The sequence below is a fragment of the Oncorhynchus gorbuscha genome, linkage group LG17 (genome assembly GCF_021184085.1).
Source record: "Oncorhynchus gorbuscha isolate QuinsamMale2020 ecotype Even-year linkage group LG17, OgorEven_v1.0, whole genome shotgun sequence".
NCBI lineage: Eukaryota > Metazoa > Chordata > Actinopteri > Salmoniformes > Salmonidae > Oncorhynchus > Oncorhynchus gorbuscha.
Window position 1 is genome coordinate 4,691,538 of NC_060189.1, and position 20,169 is coordinate 4,711,706.

The 20,169-nt window shown below is 46.0% G+C and overlaps 1 protein-coding gene across 4 annotated transcripts in view; it reads right to left on the reverse strand.

Moving 5' to 3' along the window:
- Positions 1-20,169, reverse strand: part of LOC124001217 (E3 ubiquitin-protein ligase TRIM9-like) — a 132,723-nt gene that overhangs the window by 56,710 nt on the left and 55,844 nt on the right. For all 4 annotated transcript variants that reach the window (XM_046307843.1, XM_046307842.1, XM_046307845.1 and 1 more), the window contains one exon: positions 1,231-1,341. In XM_046307843.1, coding sequence (XP_046163799.1) covers positions 1,231-1,341 — 111 coding nt within the window. The remainder of the gene's footprint in view (positions 1-1,230; positions 1,342-20,169) is intronic.

The window sequence follows — 20,169 nt, forward strand, 5'->3', positions numbered from 1 at the left end:
GCCCTCTCGCAGCATCACCCTCCGCGCTCTCGCAGCATCACCCTCCGCCCTCTGGCAGCATCACCCTCCGCCCTATCGCGGCATCACCCTCCGCCCTCTCGCGGCATCACCCTCCGCCCTCTTGCGGTATCATTCTACGCGCTCTCGCGGCATCACCCTCCGCCCTCTCGCGGCATCACCCTCCACCCTCTCGCAGCATCACCCTCGCGCTCTCACAGCATCACTCTCTGCGCTCTCGCAGCATCACCCTCCGCGCTCTCGCAGCATCACCCTCCGCGCTCTCGCAGCATCACCCTCCGCGCTCTCGCAGCATCACCCTCCGCGCTCTCGCAGCATCACTCTCCGCCCTCTGGCAGCATCACCCTCCGTGGTCTCGCAGCATCACCCTCCACACTCTCGCAGCATCACTCTCTGCGCTCTCGCAGCATCACCCTCCGCCCTCTGGCAGCATCACCCTCCGCACTCTCGCAGTATCACCCTCCGCCCTCTGGCAGCATCACCCTCCGCCCTCTGGCAGCATCACCCTCCGCCCTCTGGCAGCATCACCCTCCGCCCTCTGGCAGCATCACCCTCCGCCCTCTGGCAGCATCACCCTACGCCCTCTGGCAGCATCACCCTCCGCCCTCTGGCAGCATCACCCTCCGCCCTCTGGCAGCCTCACCCTCCGCCCTCTGGCAGCATCACCCTCCGCCCTCTGGCAGCATCACACTCCTCCCTCTCGTCTCAGTGGACTATAGAGACTGATTTGACGCCACACGATGTGACATTGAAAAATAAATACTACGGTCTTAAACTAACAAACGAGCATATAATATCTTCAGTAACACCGATGTAGCCAAAGGCCTAGGTCCCAGAGAGTACCGTATGCACACCAGCTGTAGCTGTGAGTGGCGGCAGGTGACACAGACACCAAGAACTGGTTGCATACAAGGACTCAATTACAACCAGATTTAAGCCAGTTCTGACGATCAGTTCACCCAGCTTTGGCACACTGCCCTCTACTGACCTCTATTGACCTCTACTGACCTGTAGGAAACCTCTGGGGTCGTTCTCTATTGACCTGTAGGAATCTGCTGGGGTCGTTCTCTATTGACCTATAGGAATCCTCTGGGGTCGTTGTCTATTGACCTGTAGGAATCCTCATCACTGCCCTCTACTGACCTGTAGGAACCCTCTGGGGTCGTTCTCTACTGACCTGTAGGAATCCTCTGGGGTCGTTCCCTTACTGACCTGTAGGAATCCGCTGGGGTCGTTCTCTTTGATGACCTCTAGACAATACTCCATCAGGCCTGTCGTCTGACGCAGCTTCACCGTACAGTGAGATATCTGATCCCTCACCACCTGGGAGGTAGAGGGATCGAAGAAGGGAGAGAGAAGGAGAGAGATGTCAATGACATAAACACAGTACTGTAAAGACAGCCCTGTAGTCCATACAGTGAGATATCTGATCCCTCACCACCTAGGAGGTAGAGGGATCGAAGAAGGGAGAGGGAGAGGGATGGCGATCAAGGGAGAGGGAGAGAGAAAGATGGAGTATAGAGAGAAAAGAGAAGGGGAGGAGAGGGGAAATGTGGCATCGATAACAAAATGGTGATTAGTAGAGAGAGGACAAGAGGAGGAGACCATCTTAAGGCCACTGGTGTTATGCCTTGCAGTTTGAAAAATTAACCTAATGAGTCCCAAATGTTAATCTAATGTTGACCTAATGTTGATCTCATGTTAACCTAATGTTAACCTAATGTTAACCTAATGTTAACCTAATGTTAACCTGGTGTTAACCTAATGTTTCCCTGGTGTTAACCTAATGTTTCCCTGGTGTTAACCTAATGTTTCCCTGGTGTTAACCTAATGTTTCCCTGGTGTTAACCTAATGTTTCCCTGGTGTTAACCTAATGTTTCCCTGGTGTTAACCTAATGTTTCCCTGGTGTTAACCTAACGTTTCCCTGGTGTTAACCTAACGTTTCCCTGGTGTTAACCTAACGTTTCCCTGGTGTTAACCTAATGTTTCCCTGGTGTTAACCTAATGTTTCCCTGGTGTTAACCTAATGTTTCCTGGTGTTAACCTAATGTTTCCCTGGTGTTAACCTAACGTTTCCCTGGTGTTAACCTAACGTTTCCCTGGTGTTAACCTAACGTTTCCCTGGTGTTAACCTAATGTTTCCCTGGTGTTAACCTAATGTTTCCCTGGTGTTAACCTAATGTTTCCCTGGTGTTAACCTAACGTTTCCCTGGTGTTAACCTAATGTTTCCCTGGTGTTAACCTAACGTTTCCCTGGTGTTAACCTAACGTTTCCCTGGTGTTAACCTAACGTTTCCCTGGTGTTAACCTAACGTTTCCCTGGTGTTAACCTAATGTTTCCCTGGTGTTAACCTAATGTTTCCCTGGTGTTAACCTAATGTTTCCCTGGTGTTAACCTAACGTTTCCCTGGTGTTAACCTAATGTTTCCCTGGTGTTAACCTAACGTTTCCCTGGTGTTAACCTAACGTTTCCCTGGTGTTAACCTAACGTTTCCCTGGTGTTAACCTAACGTTTCCCTGGTGTTAACCTAACGTTTCCCTGGTGTTAACCTAATGTTTCCCTGGTGTTAACCTAATGTTTCCCTGGTGTTAACCTAATCTTTCCCTGGTGTTAACCTAATGTTTCCCTGGTGTTAACCTAACGTTTCCCTGGTGTTAACCTAATGTTGATCTCATGTTAACCTAATGTTTCCCTGGTGTTAACCTAACGTTTCCCTGGTGTTAACCTAACGTTTCCCTGGTGTTAACCTAATGTTTCCCTGGTGTTAACCTAACGTTTCCCTGGTGTTAACCTAACGTTTCCCTGGTGTTAACCTAATGTTTCCCTGGTGTTAACCTAATGTTTCCCTGGTGTTAACCTAATGTTTCCCTGGTGTTAACCTAATGTTTCCCTGGTGTTAACCTAACGTTTCCCTGGTGTTAACCTAATGTTTCCCTGGTGTTAACCTAATGTTTCCCTGGTGTTAACCTAATGTTTCCCTGGTGTTAACCTAATGTTTCCCTGGTGTTAACCTAATGTTTCCCTGGTGTTAACCTAACGTTTCCCTGGTGTTAACCTAATGTTTCCCTGGTGTTAACCTAATGTTTCCCTGGTGTTAACCTAATGTTTCCCTGGTGTTAACCTAATGTTTCCCTGGTGTTAACCTAATGAGTACCTAACATTTCCCTGGTGTTAACCTAATGAGTACCTAACATTAACCTAATGTTTCCCTGGTGTTAACCTAATGTTTCCCTGGTGTTAACCTAATGTTTCCCTGGTGTTAACCTAATGAGTACCTAACATTAACCTAATGTTTCCCTGGTGTTAACCTAATGTTTCCCTGGTGTTAACCTAATGTTTCCCTGGTGTTAACCTAATGTTTCCCTGGTGTTAACCTAATGTTTCCCTGGTGTTAACCTAATGTTTCCCTGGTGTTAACCTAATGTTTCCCTGGTGTTAACCTAATGAGTACCTAACATTAACCTAATGTTTCCCTGGTGTTAACCTAATGTTTCCCTGGTGTTAACCTAACGTTTCCCTGGTGTTAACCTAATGTTTCCCTGGTGTTAACCTAATGTTTCCCTGGTGTTAACCTAATGAGTACCTAACATTAACCTAATGTTTCCCTGGTGTTAAACTAACGTTTCCCTGGTGTTAACCTAATGAGTACCTAACATTAACCTAATGTTTCCCTGGTGTTAACCTAATGTTTCCCTGGTGTTAACCTAACGTTTCCCTGGTGTTAACCTAATGTTTCCCTGGTGTTAACCTAAAGTTTCCCTGGTGTTAACCTAATGAGTACCTAACATTAACCTAATGTTTCCCTGGTGTTAAACTAATGTTTCCCTGGTGTTAACCTAATGTTTCCCTGGTGTAGTTTGCAGCATATCCATAAAAAAAACACTGTTTATGGTATACTGGTATAGAGGACTTGCAGTTGCATCACAAATCACCTAGCAACCATTCTAGGCGCCATGTTGGAAGACCAGACTCTCTCTGTCTGGTGGAAGTCCTCCCAATGGTCCACATGGAGTTGTTTTGCTACCACTGACTGGAAACTACGGGAAGATTGCTCATTGTTTCATTTTTTCTAAAGACTGTTCCAACCCAGCACTAATAATACACGTGATTCAACTGATCAAACCTAATGAGTTAATAATCAAGTGTTCTATTTCTGGGCTGGAATAGAAGTCTGCTCCTCCAGTAGATATATATCTGGGCTGGAATAGAAGTCTGTCCCCCTAGTAGATATATTACTGGGCTGGAATAGAAGTCTGCTCCTCCAGTAGATCTATTACTGGGCTGGAATAGAAGTCTGTCCCCCTAGTAGATCTATTACTGGGCTGGAATAGAGGTCTGCTCCTCCAGTATATCTATTACTGGGCTGGAATAGAAGTCTGCTCCTCCAGTAGATCTATTACTGGGCTGGAATAGAAGTCTGCTCCTCCAGTAGATCTATTTCTGGGCTGGAATAGAAGTCTGCTCCTCCAGTAGATATATTTCTGGGCTGGAATAGAAGTCTGCTCCTCCAGTAGATATATTTCTGGGCTGGAATAGAAGTCTGCTCCTCCAGTAGATATATTTCTGGGCTGGAATAGAAGTCTGCTCCTCCAGTAGATCTATTTCTGGGCTGGAATAGAAGTCTGCTACTCCAGTATATATATTTCTGGGCTGGAATAGAAGTCTGCTCCTCCAGTAGATCTATTTCTGGGCTGGAATAGAAGTCTGCTCCTCCAGTATATATATTTCTGGGCTGGAATAGAAGTCTGCTCCTCCAGTAGATCTATTTCTGGGCTGGAATAGAAGTCTGCTCCTCCAGTAGATCTATTTCTGGGCTGGAATAGAAGTCTGCTCCTCCAGTAGATATATATCTGGGCTGGAATAGAAGTCTGTCCCCCTAGTAGATCTATTACTGGGCTGGAATAGAAGTCTGCTCCTCCAGTAGATCTATTACTGGGCTGGAATAGAAGTCTGCTCCTCCAGTAGATCTATTACTGGGCTGGAATAGAGGTCTGCTCCTCCAGTAGATCTATTACTGGGCTGGAATAGAAGTCTGCTCCTCCAGTAGATCTATTTCTGGGCTGGAATAGAAGTCTGCTCCTCCAGTAGATATATTTCTGGGCTGGAATAGAAGTCTGCTCCTCCAGTAGATATATTTCTGGGCTGGAATAGAAGTCTGCTCCTCCAGTAGATATATTTCTGGGCTGGAATAGAAGTCTGCTCCTCCAGTAGATCTATTTCTGGGCTGGAATAGAAGTCTGCTCCTCCAGTATATATATTTCTGGGCTGGAATAGAAGTCTGCTCCTCCAGTAGATCTATTTCTGGGCTGGAATAGAAGTCTGCTCCTCCAGTATATATATTTCTGGGCTGGAATAGAAGTCTGCTCCTCCAGTAGATCTATTTCTGGGCTGGAATAGAAGTCTGCTCCTCCAGTAGATCTATTTCTGGGCTGGAATAGAAGTCTGCTCCTCCAGTAGATCTATTTCTGGGCTGGAATAGAAGTCTGCTCCTCCAGTAGATCTATTACTGGGCTGGAATAGAAGTCTGCTCCTCCAGTAGATCTATTACTGGGCTGGAATAGAAGTCTGCTCCTCCAGTAGATCTATTACTGGGCTGGAATAGAAGTCTGTCCCCCTAGTAGATCTATTACTGGGCTGGAATAGAAGTCTGTCCCCCTAGTAGATCTATTACTGGGCTGGAATAGAAGTCTGTCCCCCTAGTAGATCTATTACTGGGCTGGAATAGAAGTCTGTCCCCCTAGTAGATCTATTACTGGGCTGGAATAGAAGTCTGTCCCCCTAGTAGATCTATTACTGGGCTGGAATAGAAGTCTGCTCCTCCAGTAGATATATATCTGGGCTGGAATAGAAGTCTGCTCCTCCAGTAGATCTATTACTGGGCTGGAATAGAAGTCTGTCCCCCTAGTAGATCTATTACTGGGCTGGAATAGAAGTCTGCTCCTCCAGTAGATCTATTACTGGGCTGGAATAGAAGTCTGCTCCTCCAGTAGATCTATTTCTGGGCTGGAATAGAAGTCTGTCCCCCTAGTAGATCTATTACTGGGCTGGAATAGAAGTCTGTCCCCCTAGTAGATCTATTACTGGGCTGGAATAGAAGTCTGCTCCTCCAGTAGATATATATCTGGGCTGGAATAGAAGTCTGCTCCTCCAGTAGATCTATTACTGGGCTGGAATAGAAGTCTGCTCCTCCAGTAGATATATTTCTGGGCTGGAATAGAAGTCTGTCCCCCTAGTAGATCTATATCTGGGCTGGAATAGAAGTCTGTTCCCCTAGTAGATCACTGAGCAGTGGAGCGATGGTTGGCCACCACTGGTATTGACTTAAAAAAAAAAAAATTCACCTGAAATTATACTTTAGTGATAAAATATCTTACTTGTTACTAAGACGTCTAACATACTGTATGAGTTAGCTTACTTGTACACTTTGAAATGATATGAAATAGTGTTGATTCTTGGGAGTAAAGTGTTTCAGCTAATCCTGCAATAAACATATTTGTTTAATGTGTCTGTTTCTATGTTGATTCTCAAATGAACATGACCTTTTTGTTCAGTCTTAAGCTCTCCAATTAGTTTTTGATTGTCAATCTCAGGACGTGAGTCATGTGAACCCATTTTGCAGCTGCTAATGGCATGCAACACTAATGCAGCCATAGACCTACAGCGTTGGTTCCCAACTCCAGTACCCCCAACAGTCCAACTCCAGTCCTCCCAACAGCCCAACTCCAGTCCTCCAGTACCCCCAACAGCCCAACTCCAGTCCTCCCAACAGCCCAACTCCAGTCCTCCCAACAGCCCAACTCCAGTCCTCCCAACAGCCCAACTCCAGTCCTCCAGTACCCCCAACAGTCCAACTCCAGTCCTCCCAACAGCCCAACTCCAGTCCTCCAGTACCCCCAACAGTCCAACTCCAGTCCTCCCAACAGCCCAACTCCAGTCCTCCAGTACCCCCAACAGTCCAACTCCAGTCCTCCCAACAGCCCAACTCCAGTCCTCCAGTACCCCCAACAGCCCAATTCCAGTCCTCCAGTACCCCCAACAGCCCAACTTCAGTCCTCCAACAGCCCAACTCCAGTCCTCCAGTACCCCCAACAGCCCAACTCCAGTCCTCCAGTACCCCCAACAGCCCAACTCCAGTCCTCCAGTACCCCCAACAGTCCAACTCCAGTCCTCCCAACAGCCCAACTCCAGTCCTCCAGTACCCCCAACAGCCCAACTCCAGTCCTCCAGTACCCCCAACAGCCCAACTCCAGTCCTCCCAACAGCCCAATTCCAGTCCTCCAGTACCCCCAACAGCCCAACTTCAGTCCTCCAACAGCCCAACTCCAGTCCTCCAGTACCCCCAACAGCCCAACTCCAGTCCTCCAGTACCCCCAACAGCCCAACTCCAGTCCTCCAGTACCCCCAACAGTCCAACTCCAGTCCTCCCAACAGCCCAACTCCAGTCCTCCAGTACCCCCAACAGCCCAACTCCAGTCCTCCAGTACCCCCAACAGTCCAACTCCAGTCCTCCCAACAGCCCAACTCTCCTCCAGTCCCCAACTCCAGTACCCCCAACCCCCAGCCCAACTCCAGTCCTCCAGTACCCCCAACAGCCCAACCCTAGTCCTCCCAACAGCCCAACTCCAGTCCTCCAGTACCCCAACACACATTGTTGTTGTAGCCCAAACATACCATTGAACTCCTCCAGTACCCCCAACAGCCCAACTCCAGTCCTCCAGTACCCCCAACAGCCCAACTCCAGTCCTCCAGTACCCCCAACAGCCCAACTCCATTCCTCCCAACAGCCCAACTCCAGTCCTCCAGTACCCCCAACAGCCCAACTCCATTCCTCCCAACAGCCCAACTCCATTCCTCCCAACAGCCCAACTCCAGTCCTCCAGTAACCCCTGATGATTATTTGACAAGTTGAATCAGGTATGTTTGTTTGTTTATTTTAAATTTTAAATTTCACCTTTATTTAACGAGGTAGGCCAGTTGAGAACAAGTTCTCATTTATAACTGCAACCTGGCCAAGATAAAGCAAAGCAGTGCGACAATAAACAACAACACAGAGTTACACATGGAATAAAACAAATGTACAGTCAATAACACAATAGAAAAATATATAAACAGTGTGTGCAAATATCGTAAGATTAGGAGGTAAGGCAATAAATAGGCCGTAGTGGCAAAGTAATTACAATTTAGCAATTAACTCTGGAGTGATAGATGTGCAGAAGATGAATGTGCAAGTAGAGATACTGGGGTGCAAAGGAGCAAAATAATTAATAACAACATGGGGATGAGGTAGTTGGATGGGCTATTTACAGATGGGCTGTGTACAGGTGCAATGATCTTTAAGCTGCTCTGACAGCTGATGCTTAAAGTTAGTGAGGGAGATATAAGACTCCAGCTTCAGTGATTTTTGCTATTAGTTCCAGTCATTGGCAGCAGAGAACTGTAAGGAAAGGCGGCCAAAGGAAGAACTGGCTTTGGGGGTGACCAGTGAGATATACCTGCTGGAGCGCGTGCTATGGGTGGGTGCTGCTATGGTGACCAGTGAGCTGAGATAAGGCGGGGCTTTACCTAGCAGAGACTTGTAGATAACCTGTAGCCAGTGGGTCTGACGACGAATATGAAGTGAGGGCCAGCCTGACGAGAGCATACAGGTCGCAGTGGTGGGTAGTATATGGGGCTTTAATGACAAAACAGATGGCACTGTGATAGACTACATCCAATTTGCTGAGTAGAGTGTTGGAGGCTATTTTGTAAATGACCTCGCCGAAGTCCAGGATCGGTAGGATAGTCAGTTTTATGAGGGTATGTTTGGCAGCATGAGTGAAGGATGCTTTGTTGCAAAATAGGAAGCTGATTCTAGATTGAATTGAATTTTAACGAGGTTAAGAAGAATCCTAAAGTGTCAGCTAAAGACTTACAGAAATCTCTGGAACATGCTAACATCTCTGTTGATGAGTCTACGATACATTAAAAGACTAAACAAGAATGGTGTTCATGAGAGGACACCACAGAAGAAGAACACTAAAAAAGAATGGTGTTCATGAGAGGACACCACAGAAGAAGAAAAAAACAATGCTGCACTTCTGAAGTTTGTAAAAGAGCACCTGGATGTTCCACAGCGCTACTGGCAAAATATTCTGTGGACAGATGAAACTAGTTGAGTTGTTTGTAAGGAAAACTATGTGTGGAGAAAAAAAAGGCACAGCACACCAACATCAAAACCTCATCCCAACTGTAAAAAATGGTGGAGGGAGCATCATGGTTTGGGACTGCTTTGCTGCCTCAGGGCCTGGACAGCTTGCTATCATCAATGGGAAAAAATGAATTCCCAAGTTTATCAAGACATTTTGCAGGAGAATGTAAGGCTATCTGTCCACCAATTGAAGCTCAACAGAAGTTGATTGATGCAACAGGACAACGACCCAAAACACAGAAGTAAATCAACAGCAGAAAGGCATTTAGATTGACCAAAGCACAGCGTATAGCAACCATGTTGTATAACTGAGGGAGGTCTCTTTTCATATCCACAACATATTACAACCATCTAGTCTGAGGGAGGTCTCCTTTCATATCCACAGCACATAACAACCATCTAGTCTGAGGGAGGTCTCTTTTCATATCCACAGCACATAACAACCATCTAGTCTGAGGGAGGTCTCTTTTCATATCCACAGCACATAACAACCATCTAGTCTGAGGGAGGTCTCTTTTCATATCCACAGCACATAACAACCATCTAGTCTGAGGGAGGTCTCCTTTCATATCCACAACATATTACAACCATCTAGTCTGAGGGAGGTCTCCTTTCATATCCACAGCATATAACAACCATCTAGTCTGAGGGAGGTCTCCTTTCATATCTGCAAAAGTAGTAGAAGTAGAATTTGATGCTACTGCAGCATTGCTCATCTTAATAAAAACATAATAAACAAATACATGTGTATAAAACAATATAATTCAGCATACAATAACAAAATACAACATATTTAATAAAAGCAGTCCCATTCAACTACATAGAGGTCCTCAATCAATAATGTAAACTGGCACCAGCACATCTTACTGCAGTGAACTCTGCAGATTGTTCCACAAATTAGGGGCAAAAAAACAACAACAGATTTTTCCAAATCTGTGGAGACTTAAGGTGTCACCCCCTGGTCTTAGTATTTTGTGTTTTCTTTATTATTTTGGTCAGGCCAGGGTGTGACATGGGTTAATTATGAAGTCTGTTTTGTCTAGGTTTTTTTTGTAGGTTATAGGATTGTGGTGTAGTATAGTTGTCTAGAATAGTCTATGATTGCCTGGAGTGGTTCTCAATCAGAGGCAGGTGTTTATCGTTGTCTCTGATTGGGAACTATATTTAGGCAGCCATATTCTTTGAGTGTTTCGTGGGTGAATGTTCCTGTCTCTGTGTTTGTTTGTACCAGATAGGGCTGTTTTGGTTTTTCACGGTTTGTATTGTTCGTTATTATCTTTATTAAAGACGTATCGAGATAACCACGCTGCATTTTGGTCCTCCTCTCCTTCACCGGAAGAAAACCTTAACATACGGAATCTCTAGTGTTATCCATTCCTGAGAACAGATTTGGTAACTTATAATTCTTAACGTAATTAAAGAGGTTACATATGAAAGGATTAACTGTCAGATTGCTTTGTAAATCAATCAAAGAGAACGCGACTCTCTTCTTACAGACTACAATGACGAGTCCTAAAATGGTCCCCTGTGATAAAACGTATTGCTGAATGGTAGACTGTGTCCAAGGGTTTTAAAACAGAGGTTGTGCCACATGCATGTAAACACCATTACCCAATACAGGAAGAGGTGTTGTTTGAACAATATTTATCCTATTTTAAATGATTTATTTTCGATATACAAAAAAACAATCTTAGCTTCTTAATCAGGTTTTCTATATGCATTACGAAGGACAACTTGTCATCAATCCAGACACCCAGGTACTTTATATTGAGAAACAAGCTCAATTTGGGCTCCATTTGTAGAGCCAATATCCTCAGGGTCAACATTTCATGACCGAGAGGACAGCATGAGCTTGGTTTTACTCGTATTTACCACTAATTTGAGATCTTTAAAAGATTTCTGAATTGAATCAAATTCATGCTGAAGTTCATGAATGGCCTGCTGCACTAAGGTGGCACAGAAATACAAAACTGTGTCATCTTATTTATCCAGGTAAGTTGACTGAGAACACGTTCTCATTTGCAGCAACAACCTGGGGAATAGTTACAGGGGAGATGAATGGGCCAATTGTAAACTGGGTATTATTAGATGACCGTGATGGTTTGAGGGCCAGATTGGAAATTTAGCCAGGACACCAGGGTTAAAACCCCTACGATAAGTGCCATGGGCTCTTTAATGATCTCAGAGAATGTCAGGACATCCGTTTAATGTCCCATCCGAAAGACGGCACCCTACACAGGGCATTGGGATTATTATTTTTTGACCAGAGGAAAGAGTGCCTCCTACTGGCCCTCCAACACCACTTCCAGCAGCATCTGGTCTCCCATCCAGGGACTGACCAGGACCAACCCTGCTTAGTTTCAGAAGCTAGCCAGCAGTGGTATGCAGGGTGGTCTGCTGCTGACCGATCAGCATAGAGATTAATGTTACAAGTATGAACAGTGTTTCCTAAGTCATCAATATACAAAGTGAACAATAATGGACCCAAAGTAGAACCCTGAGGAACACCTTTTAGAATCTCAAGAAGTTCATATTTAACACCATCTGTCAAGATGACCGTAGTTCTGTCGCTAAGATAATTATGAAACCATAAACAGGCTGTATATTCCAGGCCTATTCTTGATAACATCTTCACCAAAACAGAATGATCAACAGTGTTGAAAGCCTTTGACAGATCAATACAAAGAGGCAGCACAGCTCCCTTTTAGCGTTCAAGGCATCGACAAGATCATTGACAACTTGCATGGTTGCTGTGGTAGTACTCTGCTCAGGTCTATACCCTGATTGGTTTATATTATATTACGATTATCAGATTAAAAAGGAAGAAAGTTGTACAGTAACCAAGGATTCAAGAATCTCAGCTGAACAATGTAATCTTGAAATGGGTATAGTTAGATAGTTGTCAAGATCATTTGTATCTTATGGAGGGCAGCACATATGCAGATTTCCATGTTTTTGTAATACTTCTTGATAACAATGTTAAATAGAAAAGGTGTTCTACTGAGCCAGCAATAAGGGGTGCTGCCGCTTAAGAAGACCAGGCTCCAAATGATCAGCCCCTGTGGATTTGTTGTCGTACAATGTTAGCAAAGCATCCAGGACTTCTTTATCAGTGCATTTCTGAAAAGAAAACTCCTGATCATAATTTTCAGTGTCATTCAATAGATTTTCACCGTCAACAAACTACTCTTTTCAAGAGCTGGCTTTGAAATTCATTCAAATGTAAAGCCCGCAGAGATCAAATGGGGATTAAATGCATTAACGATATTAATTTAGTCAGTAATAGGGCCAGAGTCTAAATTAATTTCTTGGGGAAGAGAAGAAGAGACACAACCCTTCAGTGACGTAACCACTTTCCAATATTTATCTTCTTTTATCTTTATCTTGTTCTCTGTACATTCAGATAGTGTATTGACATAAAAGCTTTTTAAACTATTTTTTACACACACATTTCTCAAATCGCCTGAAAGACTGACAGTCTGGGCCCGAGTCTTTGAATCTAGCTTTGGCCCTGGCAGCATCTCTGTTGTGTATGATTGCAGATAGCTTTGGCCCTGGCAGCATCTCTGTTGTGTATGATTGCAGATAGCTTTGGCCCTGGTAGCATCTCTGTTGTGTATGATTGCAGATAGCTTTGGCCCTGGTAAATCAAATCAAATCAAATTTTATTTGTCACATACACATGGTTAGCAGATGTTAATGCGAGTGTAGCGAAATGCTTGTGCTTCTAGTTCCGACAATGCAGTGATAACCAACAAGTAATCTAACTAACAATTCCAAAACTACTGTCTTATACACAGTGTAAGGGGATAAGGAACATGTACATAAGGATATATGAATGAGTGATGGTACAGAGCAGCATACAGTAGATGGTATCGAGTACAGTATATACATATGAGATGAGTATGTAGACAAAGTAAACAAAGTGGCATAGTTAAAGTGGCTAGTGATACATGTGTTACATAAGGATGCAGTCGATGTTGTAGAGTACAGTATATACATATGTATATGAGATGAATAATGTAGGGTAAGTAACATTATATAAGGTAGCATTGTTTAAAGTGGCTAGTGATATATTTACATCATTTCCCATCAATTCCCATTATTAAAATGGCTGGAGTTGGGTCAGTGTCAATGACAGTGTGTTGGCAGCAGCCACTCAATGTTAGTGGTGGCTATTTAACAGTCTGATGGCCTTGAGATAGAAGCTGTTTTTCAGTCTCTCGGTCCCAGCTTTGATGCACCTGTACTGACCTCGCCTTCTGGATGATAGCGGGGTGAACAGGCAGTGGTTCGGGTGGTTGATGTCCTTGATGATCTTTATGGCCTTCCTGTAACAACGGGTGGTGTAGGTGTCCTGGAGGGCAGGTAGTTTGCCCCCGGTGATGCGTTGTGCAGTCCTCACTACCTCTGGAAGCCTTACGGTTGAGGGCGGAGCAGTTGCCGTACCAGGCGGTGATACAGCCCGCCAGGATGCTCTTCATCTGTAGAAGTTTGTGAGTGCTTTTGGTGACAAGCCCTTCTTCAGCCTCCTGAGGTTGAATAGGCGCTGCTGCGCCTTCTTCACGGCTGTCAGTGTGAGTGGACCAATTCAGTTTGTCTGTGATGTGTATGCCGAGGAACTTAAAACTAGCTACCCTCTCCACTACTGTTCCATCGATGTGGATAGGGGGTGTTCCCTCTGCTGTTTCCTGAAGTCCACAATCATCTCCTTAGTTTTGTTGACGTTGAGTGTGAGGTTATTTTCCTGACACCACACTCCAAGGGCCCTCACCTCCTCCCTGTAGGCCGTCTCGTCGTTGTTGGTAATCAAGCCTACCACTGTTGTGTCGTCCGCAAACTTGATGATTGAGTTGGAGGCGTGCGTGGCCACGCAGTCGTGGGTGAACAGGGAGTACAGGAGAGGGCTCAGAACGCACCCTTGTGGGGCCCCCGTGTTGAGGATCAGCGGGGAGGAGATGTTGTTGCCTACCCTCACCACCTGGGGGCGGCCCGTCAGGAAGTCCAGTACCCAGTTGCACAGGGCGGGGTCAAGACCCAGGGTCTCGAGCTTGATGACGAGCTTGGAGGGTACTATGGTGTTGAATGCCGAGTAGCATCTCTGTTGTGTATGATTTCAGATAGCTTTGGGCCTGAACCAATGGCAAGACATATTTTTAATTCTCTGTTTTTTAAAAGGGAGCATGTTTATCTACAATACAATTGAAAACATTTGAGACGTGGTTCAGAGCCAACTCTGGGTCAAGTATAGATGCAATTACAATCAAAGCCACCAAAATAAAGGTCACAAAAAAAGGCCTGTTCATTGAAATGTTTAAAATTCCTCTTGTTGATAAAACGAGGTTTGGATCGAGGCATGGGACAGCGGTCACTAATATCCAAAGCAATTACTCCACATATTTGTCAATCAAAGTCGATGTCTTAGGGTCCTATAAGTGTGGACGAGTCAGCTGGGTCAAATTTAGATTAGTACAAATATCCTTTAAATAGTCAGCATCTTGCGTTCCCCATGCAAGATTAAAATCTCCAGCGATCAACACCTCTGGGGTAGTAAAAATGGCAATTGAATCAGTGAGTTTGTTTAATACAAACTTCTTGCCGGAGGCGATTCCTATAACTGTTATTTTTTTAGTTTGAACCCAACTGAAGACTTAAAGCCAACAATTCAAATTGTTTAGTAATGGAGGTAGCCTTTAACAGAGACACAAAAATAAGATTCCTTGTGTAAATAGCAACACCACCACCTTTGCCCCTCCTACCAACCCGAAACACATTGTAACCGCAGGTTTCAGATGGAGTAAAAACATCAGGGATTAGGGATGAGAGACCCAGATCTGTAGCTCAGTTGGTAGAGCATGGCGCTTGTAATGCCAGGGTAGTGGGTTCGATTCCCGGGACCACCCATACGTAGAATGTATGCACACATGACTGTAAGTCGCTTTGGATAAAAGTGTCTGCTAAATGGCATATATATATATATATATATTGACATGATGGTTTTTAGGTAATGAAACTACGACTGTTAAGATGTAAAAATGTCAAACCTTTTCTGCATTTAAAATCACACAGAGTTTTCAATACAAGTCAGATTACTTTGAGATTTCAGAACAACAGGAGACTCAAATATTGGATTATAGCTACTGGGTAAATAAAACAAAGTAGGAATAGCAATGACTTTTCTCCATTAGGCATGTCACCACTTTCAGATACAACATGTGTAACATAGAGACCAAAGAGGAGATGGTAAAAACTGACTTACATGTAATGCTAATATTGTACTCACATCAATTTAGTTGACCAAGAACCTTTCTAATGGCCCTGGCAGAATTCCGTCTTCCTCAAAGTAACCAGGACTATTCCAGAAGGAGTCAAAATTGTCAACGAAGGACATAACTGTTTTCAGATCAGGAATCTGTTTCTTGATGGTGGGCATGACTTCTGACTCCAATACCGTAGCTCCAGGAAAACAAAGTGTACGGGTAATTCGGGACTTCCACCAATCTAACCATGGAGCTTCTAAAAATAATGGTTGATGGCTGTTATTCATTTCGAGCCGGAGCCCTCAGCCCAACCTTAACCCCAATCAGGGGCTCCTCTAACTCGCCCCCCCCACAAATGACAGGAATATCAGAGCCCACCGTAGACCCGGTGAAGCAGAACCCACCTTAGACCCCGGCGATACAGACATCAGGCTCCAGAGCAGCAAAGTTATTCGATGTCGGCAGCCCATTCATGAATCCCGTGACTGCAGGAGGCTCAGAAAGTGGAGGACGCCGGCGCTATCGACTTCGGCGATGAACGGTGTGACGTGTCTCCCTGTCCGGCCAGTCAGGTCCAGGAGAGAATCATTCTGCGATTCAGCAACAAAGGTCCTGCCAACGCCAACGCCATTCTCCGTCGGTGAGCGATCACTTCCGAGCAGCGGCCAGCCCACAAAAGATAGCCTGCCTGAAGGTGAGACTCTCATCAGTGATGCACGACCCTCGAAGTAGAGGACAACTAAAAATCGCAGGTCTTGGCTTTCCCAGTAGCCTCAGCTATTTGTATGTCCAGCATAGTGACTTCTTCTCTGTAGCCCTCCGTGAGCAGGCAATTGTCGCCCTGAAGGTCAGGGTTTTCGACTTCATCCCGGAACAGGGCGAGGTCTATACAACTCCTGCAGCGTTGACAGCGTAACGAGTTCTCCACTTTATCAATACAACGCAGGAAGACCGAGACAAACATGTTCTTGTGCTGATGTTGCTTCCAGAGGCAGTTTGGAGCTCGATGAATCAAATAAACCTCCAAAACACTATATTTTCTCTCTCACAAAGACTCCAGCCACATGCTGCTCATCCACTTCCTGACAGTTCAGTGGGAAAATGTTGTGATAGGCTACTTTCTGGATTTTACGGCTCTCGTTTGTGGAATGACCTTGACCAAGGTGCGGCGTGGTAGGCGTACATCGTTCAATTTATTGATGACACCGAAAGCAAAATAACAACAACAAAAAAACAAAAGCGCACAGTTCTGTCAGGCAAAACAAACTATACAGAAAACAAGATCTCACAAAACCCAAAAGGAAAATGACCACTTATATATGATCCCCAATCAGAGACAACGATAGACAGCTGCCTCTGATTGAGAACCACACTCAGCAGGTCAGGGCGTGGCACTGGAGAATGACCGTGCCGTGCTTACTCTCTCGGACTCTGAAAATGAATCAGACAATGTGAAAATCCCTGATTTACGTAAAAACATTTTCTTAGAACCAGACATCGTTGTGTCTTCTGATGACAATGGTGGGGGAGAAACGGTGTCTTTGTCACAGAAGAGGTTGACTGAGTTTTGAAATCCGTGGAATGCCCAGTGGAATGCCCAGTGGAATGCCCAGTGGAATGCCCAGTCGTTTTCATTGAAAGTTAAAGCTGTACTGTTAACTAGCTAGCTAATGTTAACTGGTTGGCTCGCTAGATAACGTTACATGTATGATATGTGTATAGCTAACGTTAGCTGGCTGGCTCGCTAGCTAACGTTACATGTATGATCTGTATAGGAGCTCTAGAAATGGGCCAGAGTTGGAATTCCGCGCTGGATGGCCGTTGAAATTGATTTTTCCCAGTTTGAAATCCTAGCTGATTTGAACTTGGGATTAGAGTTGGGATAATGGTTCATTGTTTAGCTAGCTAGCTAGCTACATGTCGAAAAACAAAAGACTCCACTATGCCAGTAACCGTTTCACTGTCCCATTTACACCTTCTGTGTCCTCTGCAATGTGACGAATAAACTTAGATTGTATTTGATATAGTATGTTTACCAGAGACAGTAATGTGAAGAGCTGTCTCTGGTAAACCTGCACCAAACTCAGATTAGGTTGTAGGCCAAGGACTCGATAAAGATAAAAATTTTTACTACTACTTTTTGCAACTACTTTCACCATTTTTAGTCTCGAAAGCTTTGGTTGTTTAAATACACTGCGAATCCTTAAAGAGATGGGCGGGGCTAAAGCTTAAGAGGGTGTGAACGATTCTGCTGAATGGGTGTGGACAAAGAAGAGCTCTCTGGTAGGTCTACCAAAACACTCACATTCATCTTTCAAAGCAGAATTACATTCTCATTGTTCCTCAACTGCAGTGTATGATGTACAACGTTGTAGCTCTGAGGCTCTACTTTCGTAAAAAAAAGTATACATTTCAAATGTTGCTACATACTGTAGGACATATATTTTAGAGGCTATTTATACAGAAAATTGGTCTTAAACCTGTATTATCCTGAACTGTATTTATAATTATATGACATTATTTTAGGTTGACAATAGTTGTGTTACTCAATTTCTGATATATCACATGCCTTTACTGTTCTCCAGTTTAAGTAAAATCAGGATTATCCCTTTACTGCCATTCATTCCAATTAGACTGGTTTGGATTTCTCCCTGACCAAGATGGCTGCCATTTTCACCTCATTCTGGAATTTTGAGGGATTATGACATAGTAATTGAATAGGATCTCTATGGATATACTGCTATGTAATCACCACGCGCACGCACACGAACACCCAAACGCACTGTGTGTGTGGTGTCAGAGTCTGGATCCATCCACTCCCCTGCAGAGGACTGGCACTGCTCCAAGAGGTGCTTCTCTTCTCACTGCTGACAATCGGCTCTCTGTTTAACAGACAAACTTTAACCATCTCTCTTCCCCCCCCACCCCACTACTCACTCCTCCGTCTTCCCCTCACCCCACTATTCACCCCTCCCTCTCCCCCCACGACTCGCCCCCCACTACTCACTCCTCCATCTTCCCCCACCCCACTACTCACTCCTCCATCTTCCCCCCACCCCACTACTCACTCCTCCCTCTCCCCCACTGCACTACTCACTCCTCCCTCTTCCCCCACCCCACTACTCACCCCTCCCTCTTCCCCCACCCCACTACTCACCCCTCCCTCTTCCCCCACCACACAACTCACCCCTCCCTCTTCCCCCCCACCCCACTACTCACCCCTCCCTCTTCCCCCACCCCACAACTCACCCCCCCACCCCACTACTCACCCCTCCCTCTCCCCTCCACCCCACTACTCACCCCTCCCTCTCCCCCCACCCCACTACTCACCCCTCCCTCTCCCCTCCACCCCACTACTCACCCCTCCCTCTTCCCCCCACCCCACTACTCACTCATAATATAATAATAATAATACTCCCCCACCCTACTACTCACCCCTCCCTCTTCACCCCACCCCACAACTCACCCCCCCCCACCCCACTACTCACCCCTCCCTCTCCCCTCCACCCCACTACTCACCCCTCCCTCTTCCCCCCACCCCACTACTTACTCATAATATAATAATAATAATACTCCCCCCACCCTACTACTCACCCCTCCCTCTTCACCCCACCCCCACAACTCACCCCTCCCTCCCCCCACCCCACTACTCACCCCTCCCTCTTCCCCCACCCCACTACTCACCCCTCCCTCTTCCCCCCACCCCACAACTCACCCCTCCCTCCCCCACCCCACTACTCACCCCTCCCTCTCCCCTCCACCCCACTACTCACCCCTCCCTCTCCCCTCCACCCCACTACTCACCCCTCCCTCTTCCCCCCACCCCACTACTTACTCATCCCCCCCCCACTACTCCCCCCACCCTACTACTCACCCCTCCCTCTTCACCCCACCCCACTACTCAACCCCCCCCCCCCCCCCACTACTCACCCCTCCGTCTTCCCCTCACCCCACTACTCACCCCTCCCTCTCCCCCCACAACCCCCCACTACTCACCCTCCCTTCACCCCACCCCACTACTCACCCCTCCTTCTTCCACCCCACTACTCAGCCCTCCCTCTCCCCCACACCCCCTACTCACCCCTCCCTCCCTCTCCCCCCCCAATCCCCCCCCCTACTGAACAGCTTTCTGTTTTCCTCTCTCTCTGAACAGGTCTCTCTTTCCCCCATATCCCTTTCTCTCTCTCTCTCTCCCTCTCCCCATCGCTCTCTCTCTCTCTCCCTCTCTCTCTCTGTTGTAATTACTATGTCACTGCTGCAGTACCCAGTGAGCAGTGCAGTCTGTTTACCAATAAAGATAGTCTACTCATCATGACATTGCTTTTCCTTCTCGCCGTATTGATAAACACTCAGAAGGTGTATAACGTTGGACCTCCATTTCCAGTTCAGTGGGTTTCCCGTCCAGCTACTCTCTGACTACTTCCCACCATCCAGCTACTCTCTGACTACTTCCCACCATCCAGCTACTCTCTGACTACTTCCCACCATCCAGCTACTCTCTGACTGCTTCCCCCAGTCCAGCTACTCTCTGGCTGCCCAGCTACTCTCTGACTGCGTCCCACCATCCAGCTACTCTCTGGCTGCGTCCCACCATCCAGCTACTCTCTGGTTGCGTCCCACCATCCAGCTACTCTCTGACTGCGTCCCACCATCCAGCTACTCTCTGGCTGCGTCCCACCGTCCAGCTACTCTCTGACTGCG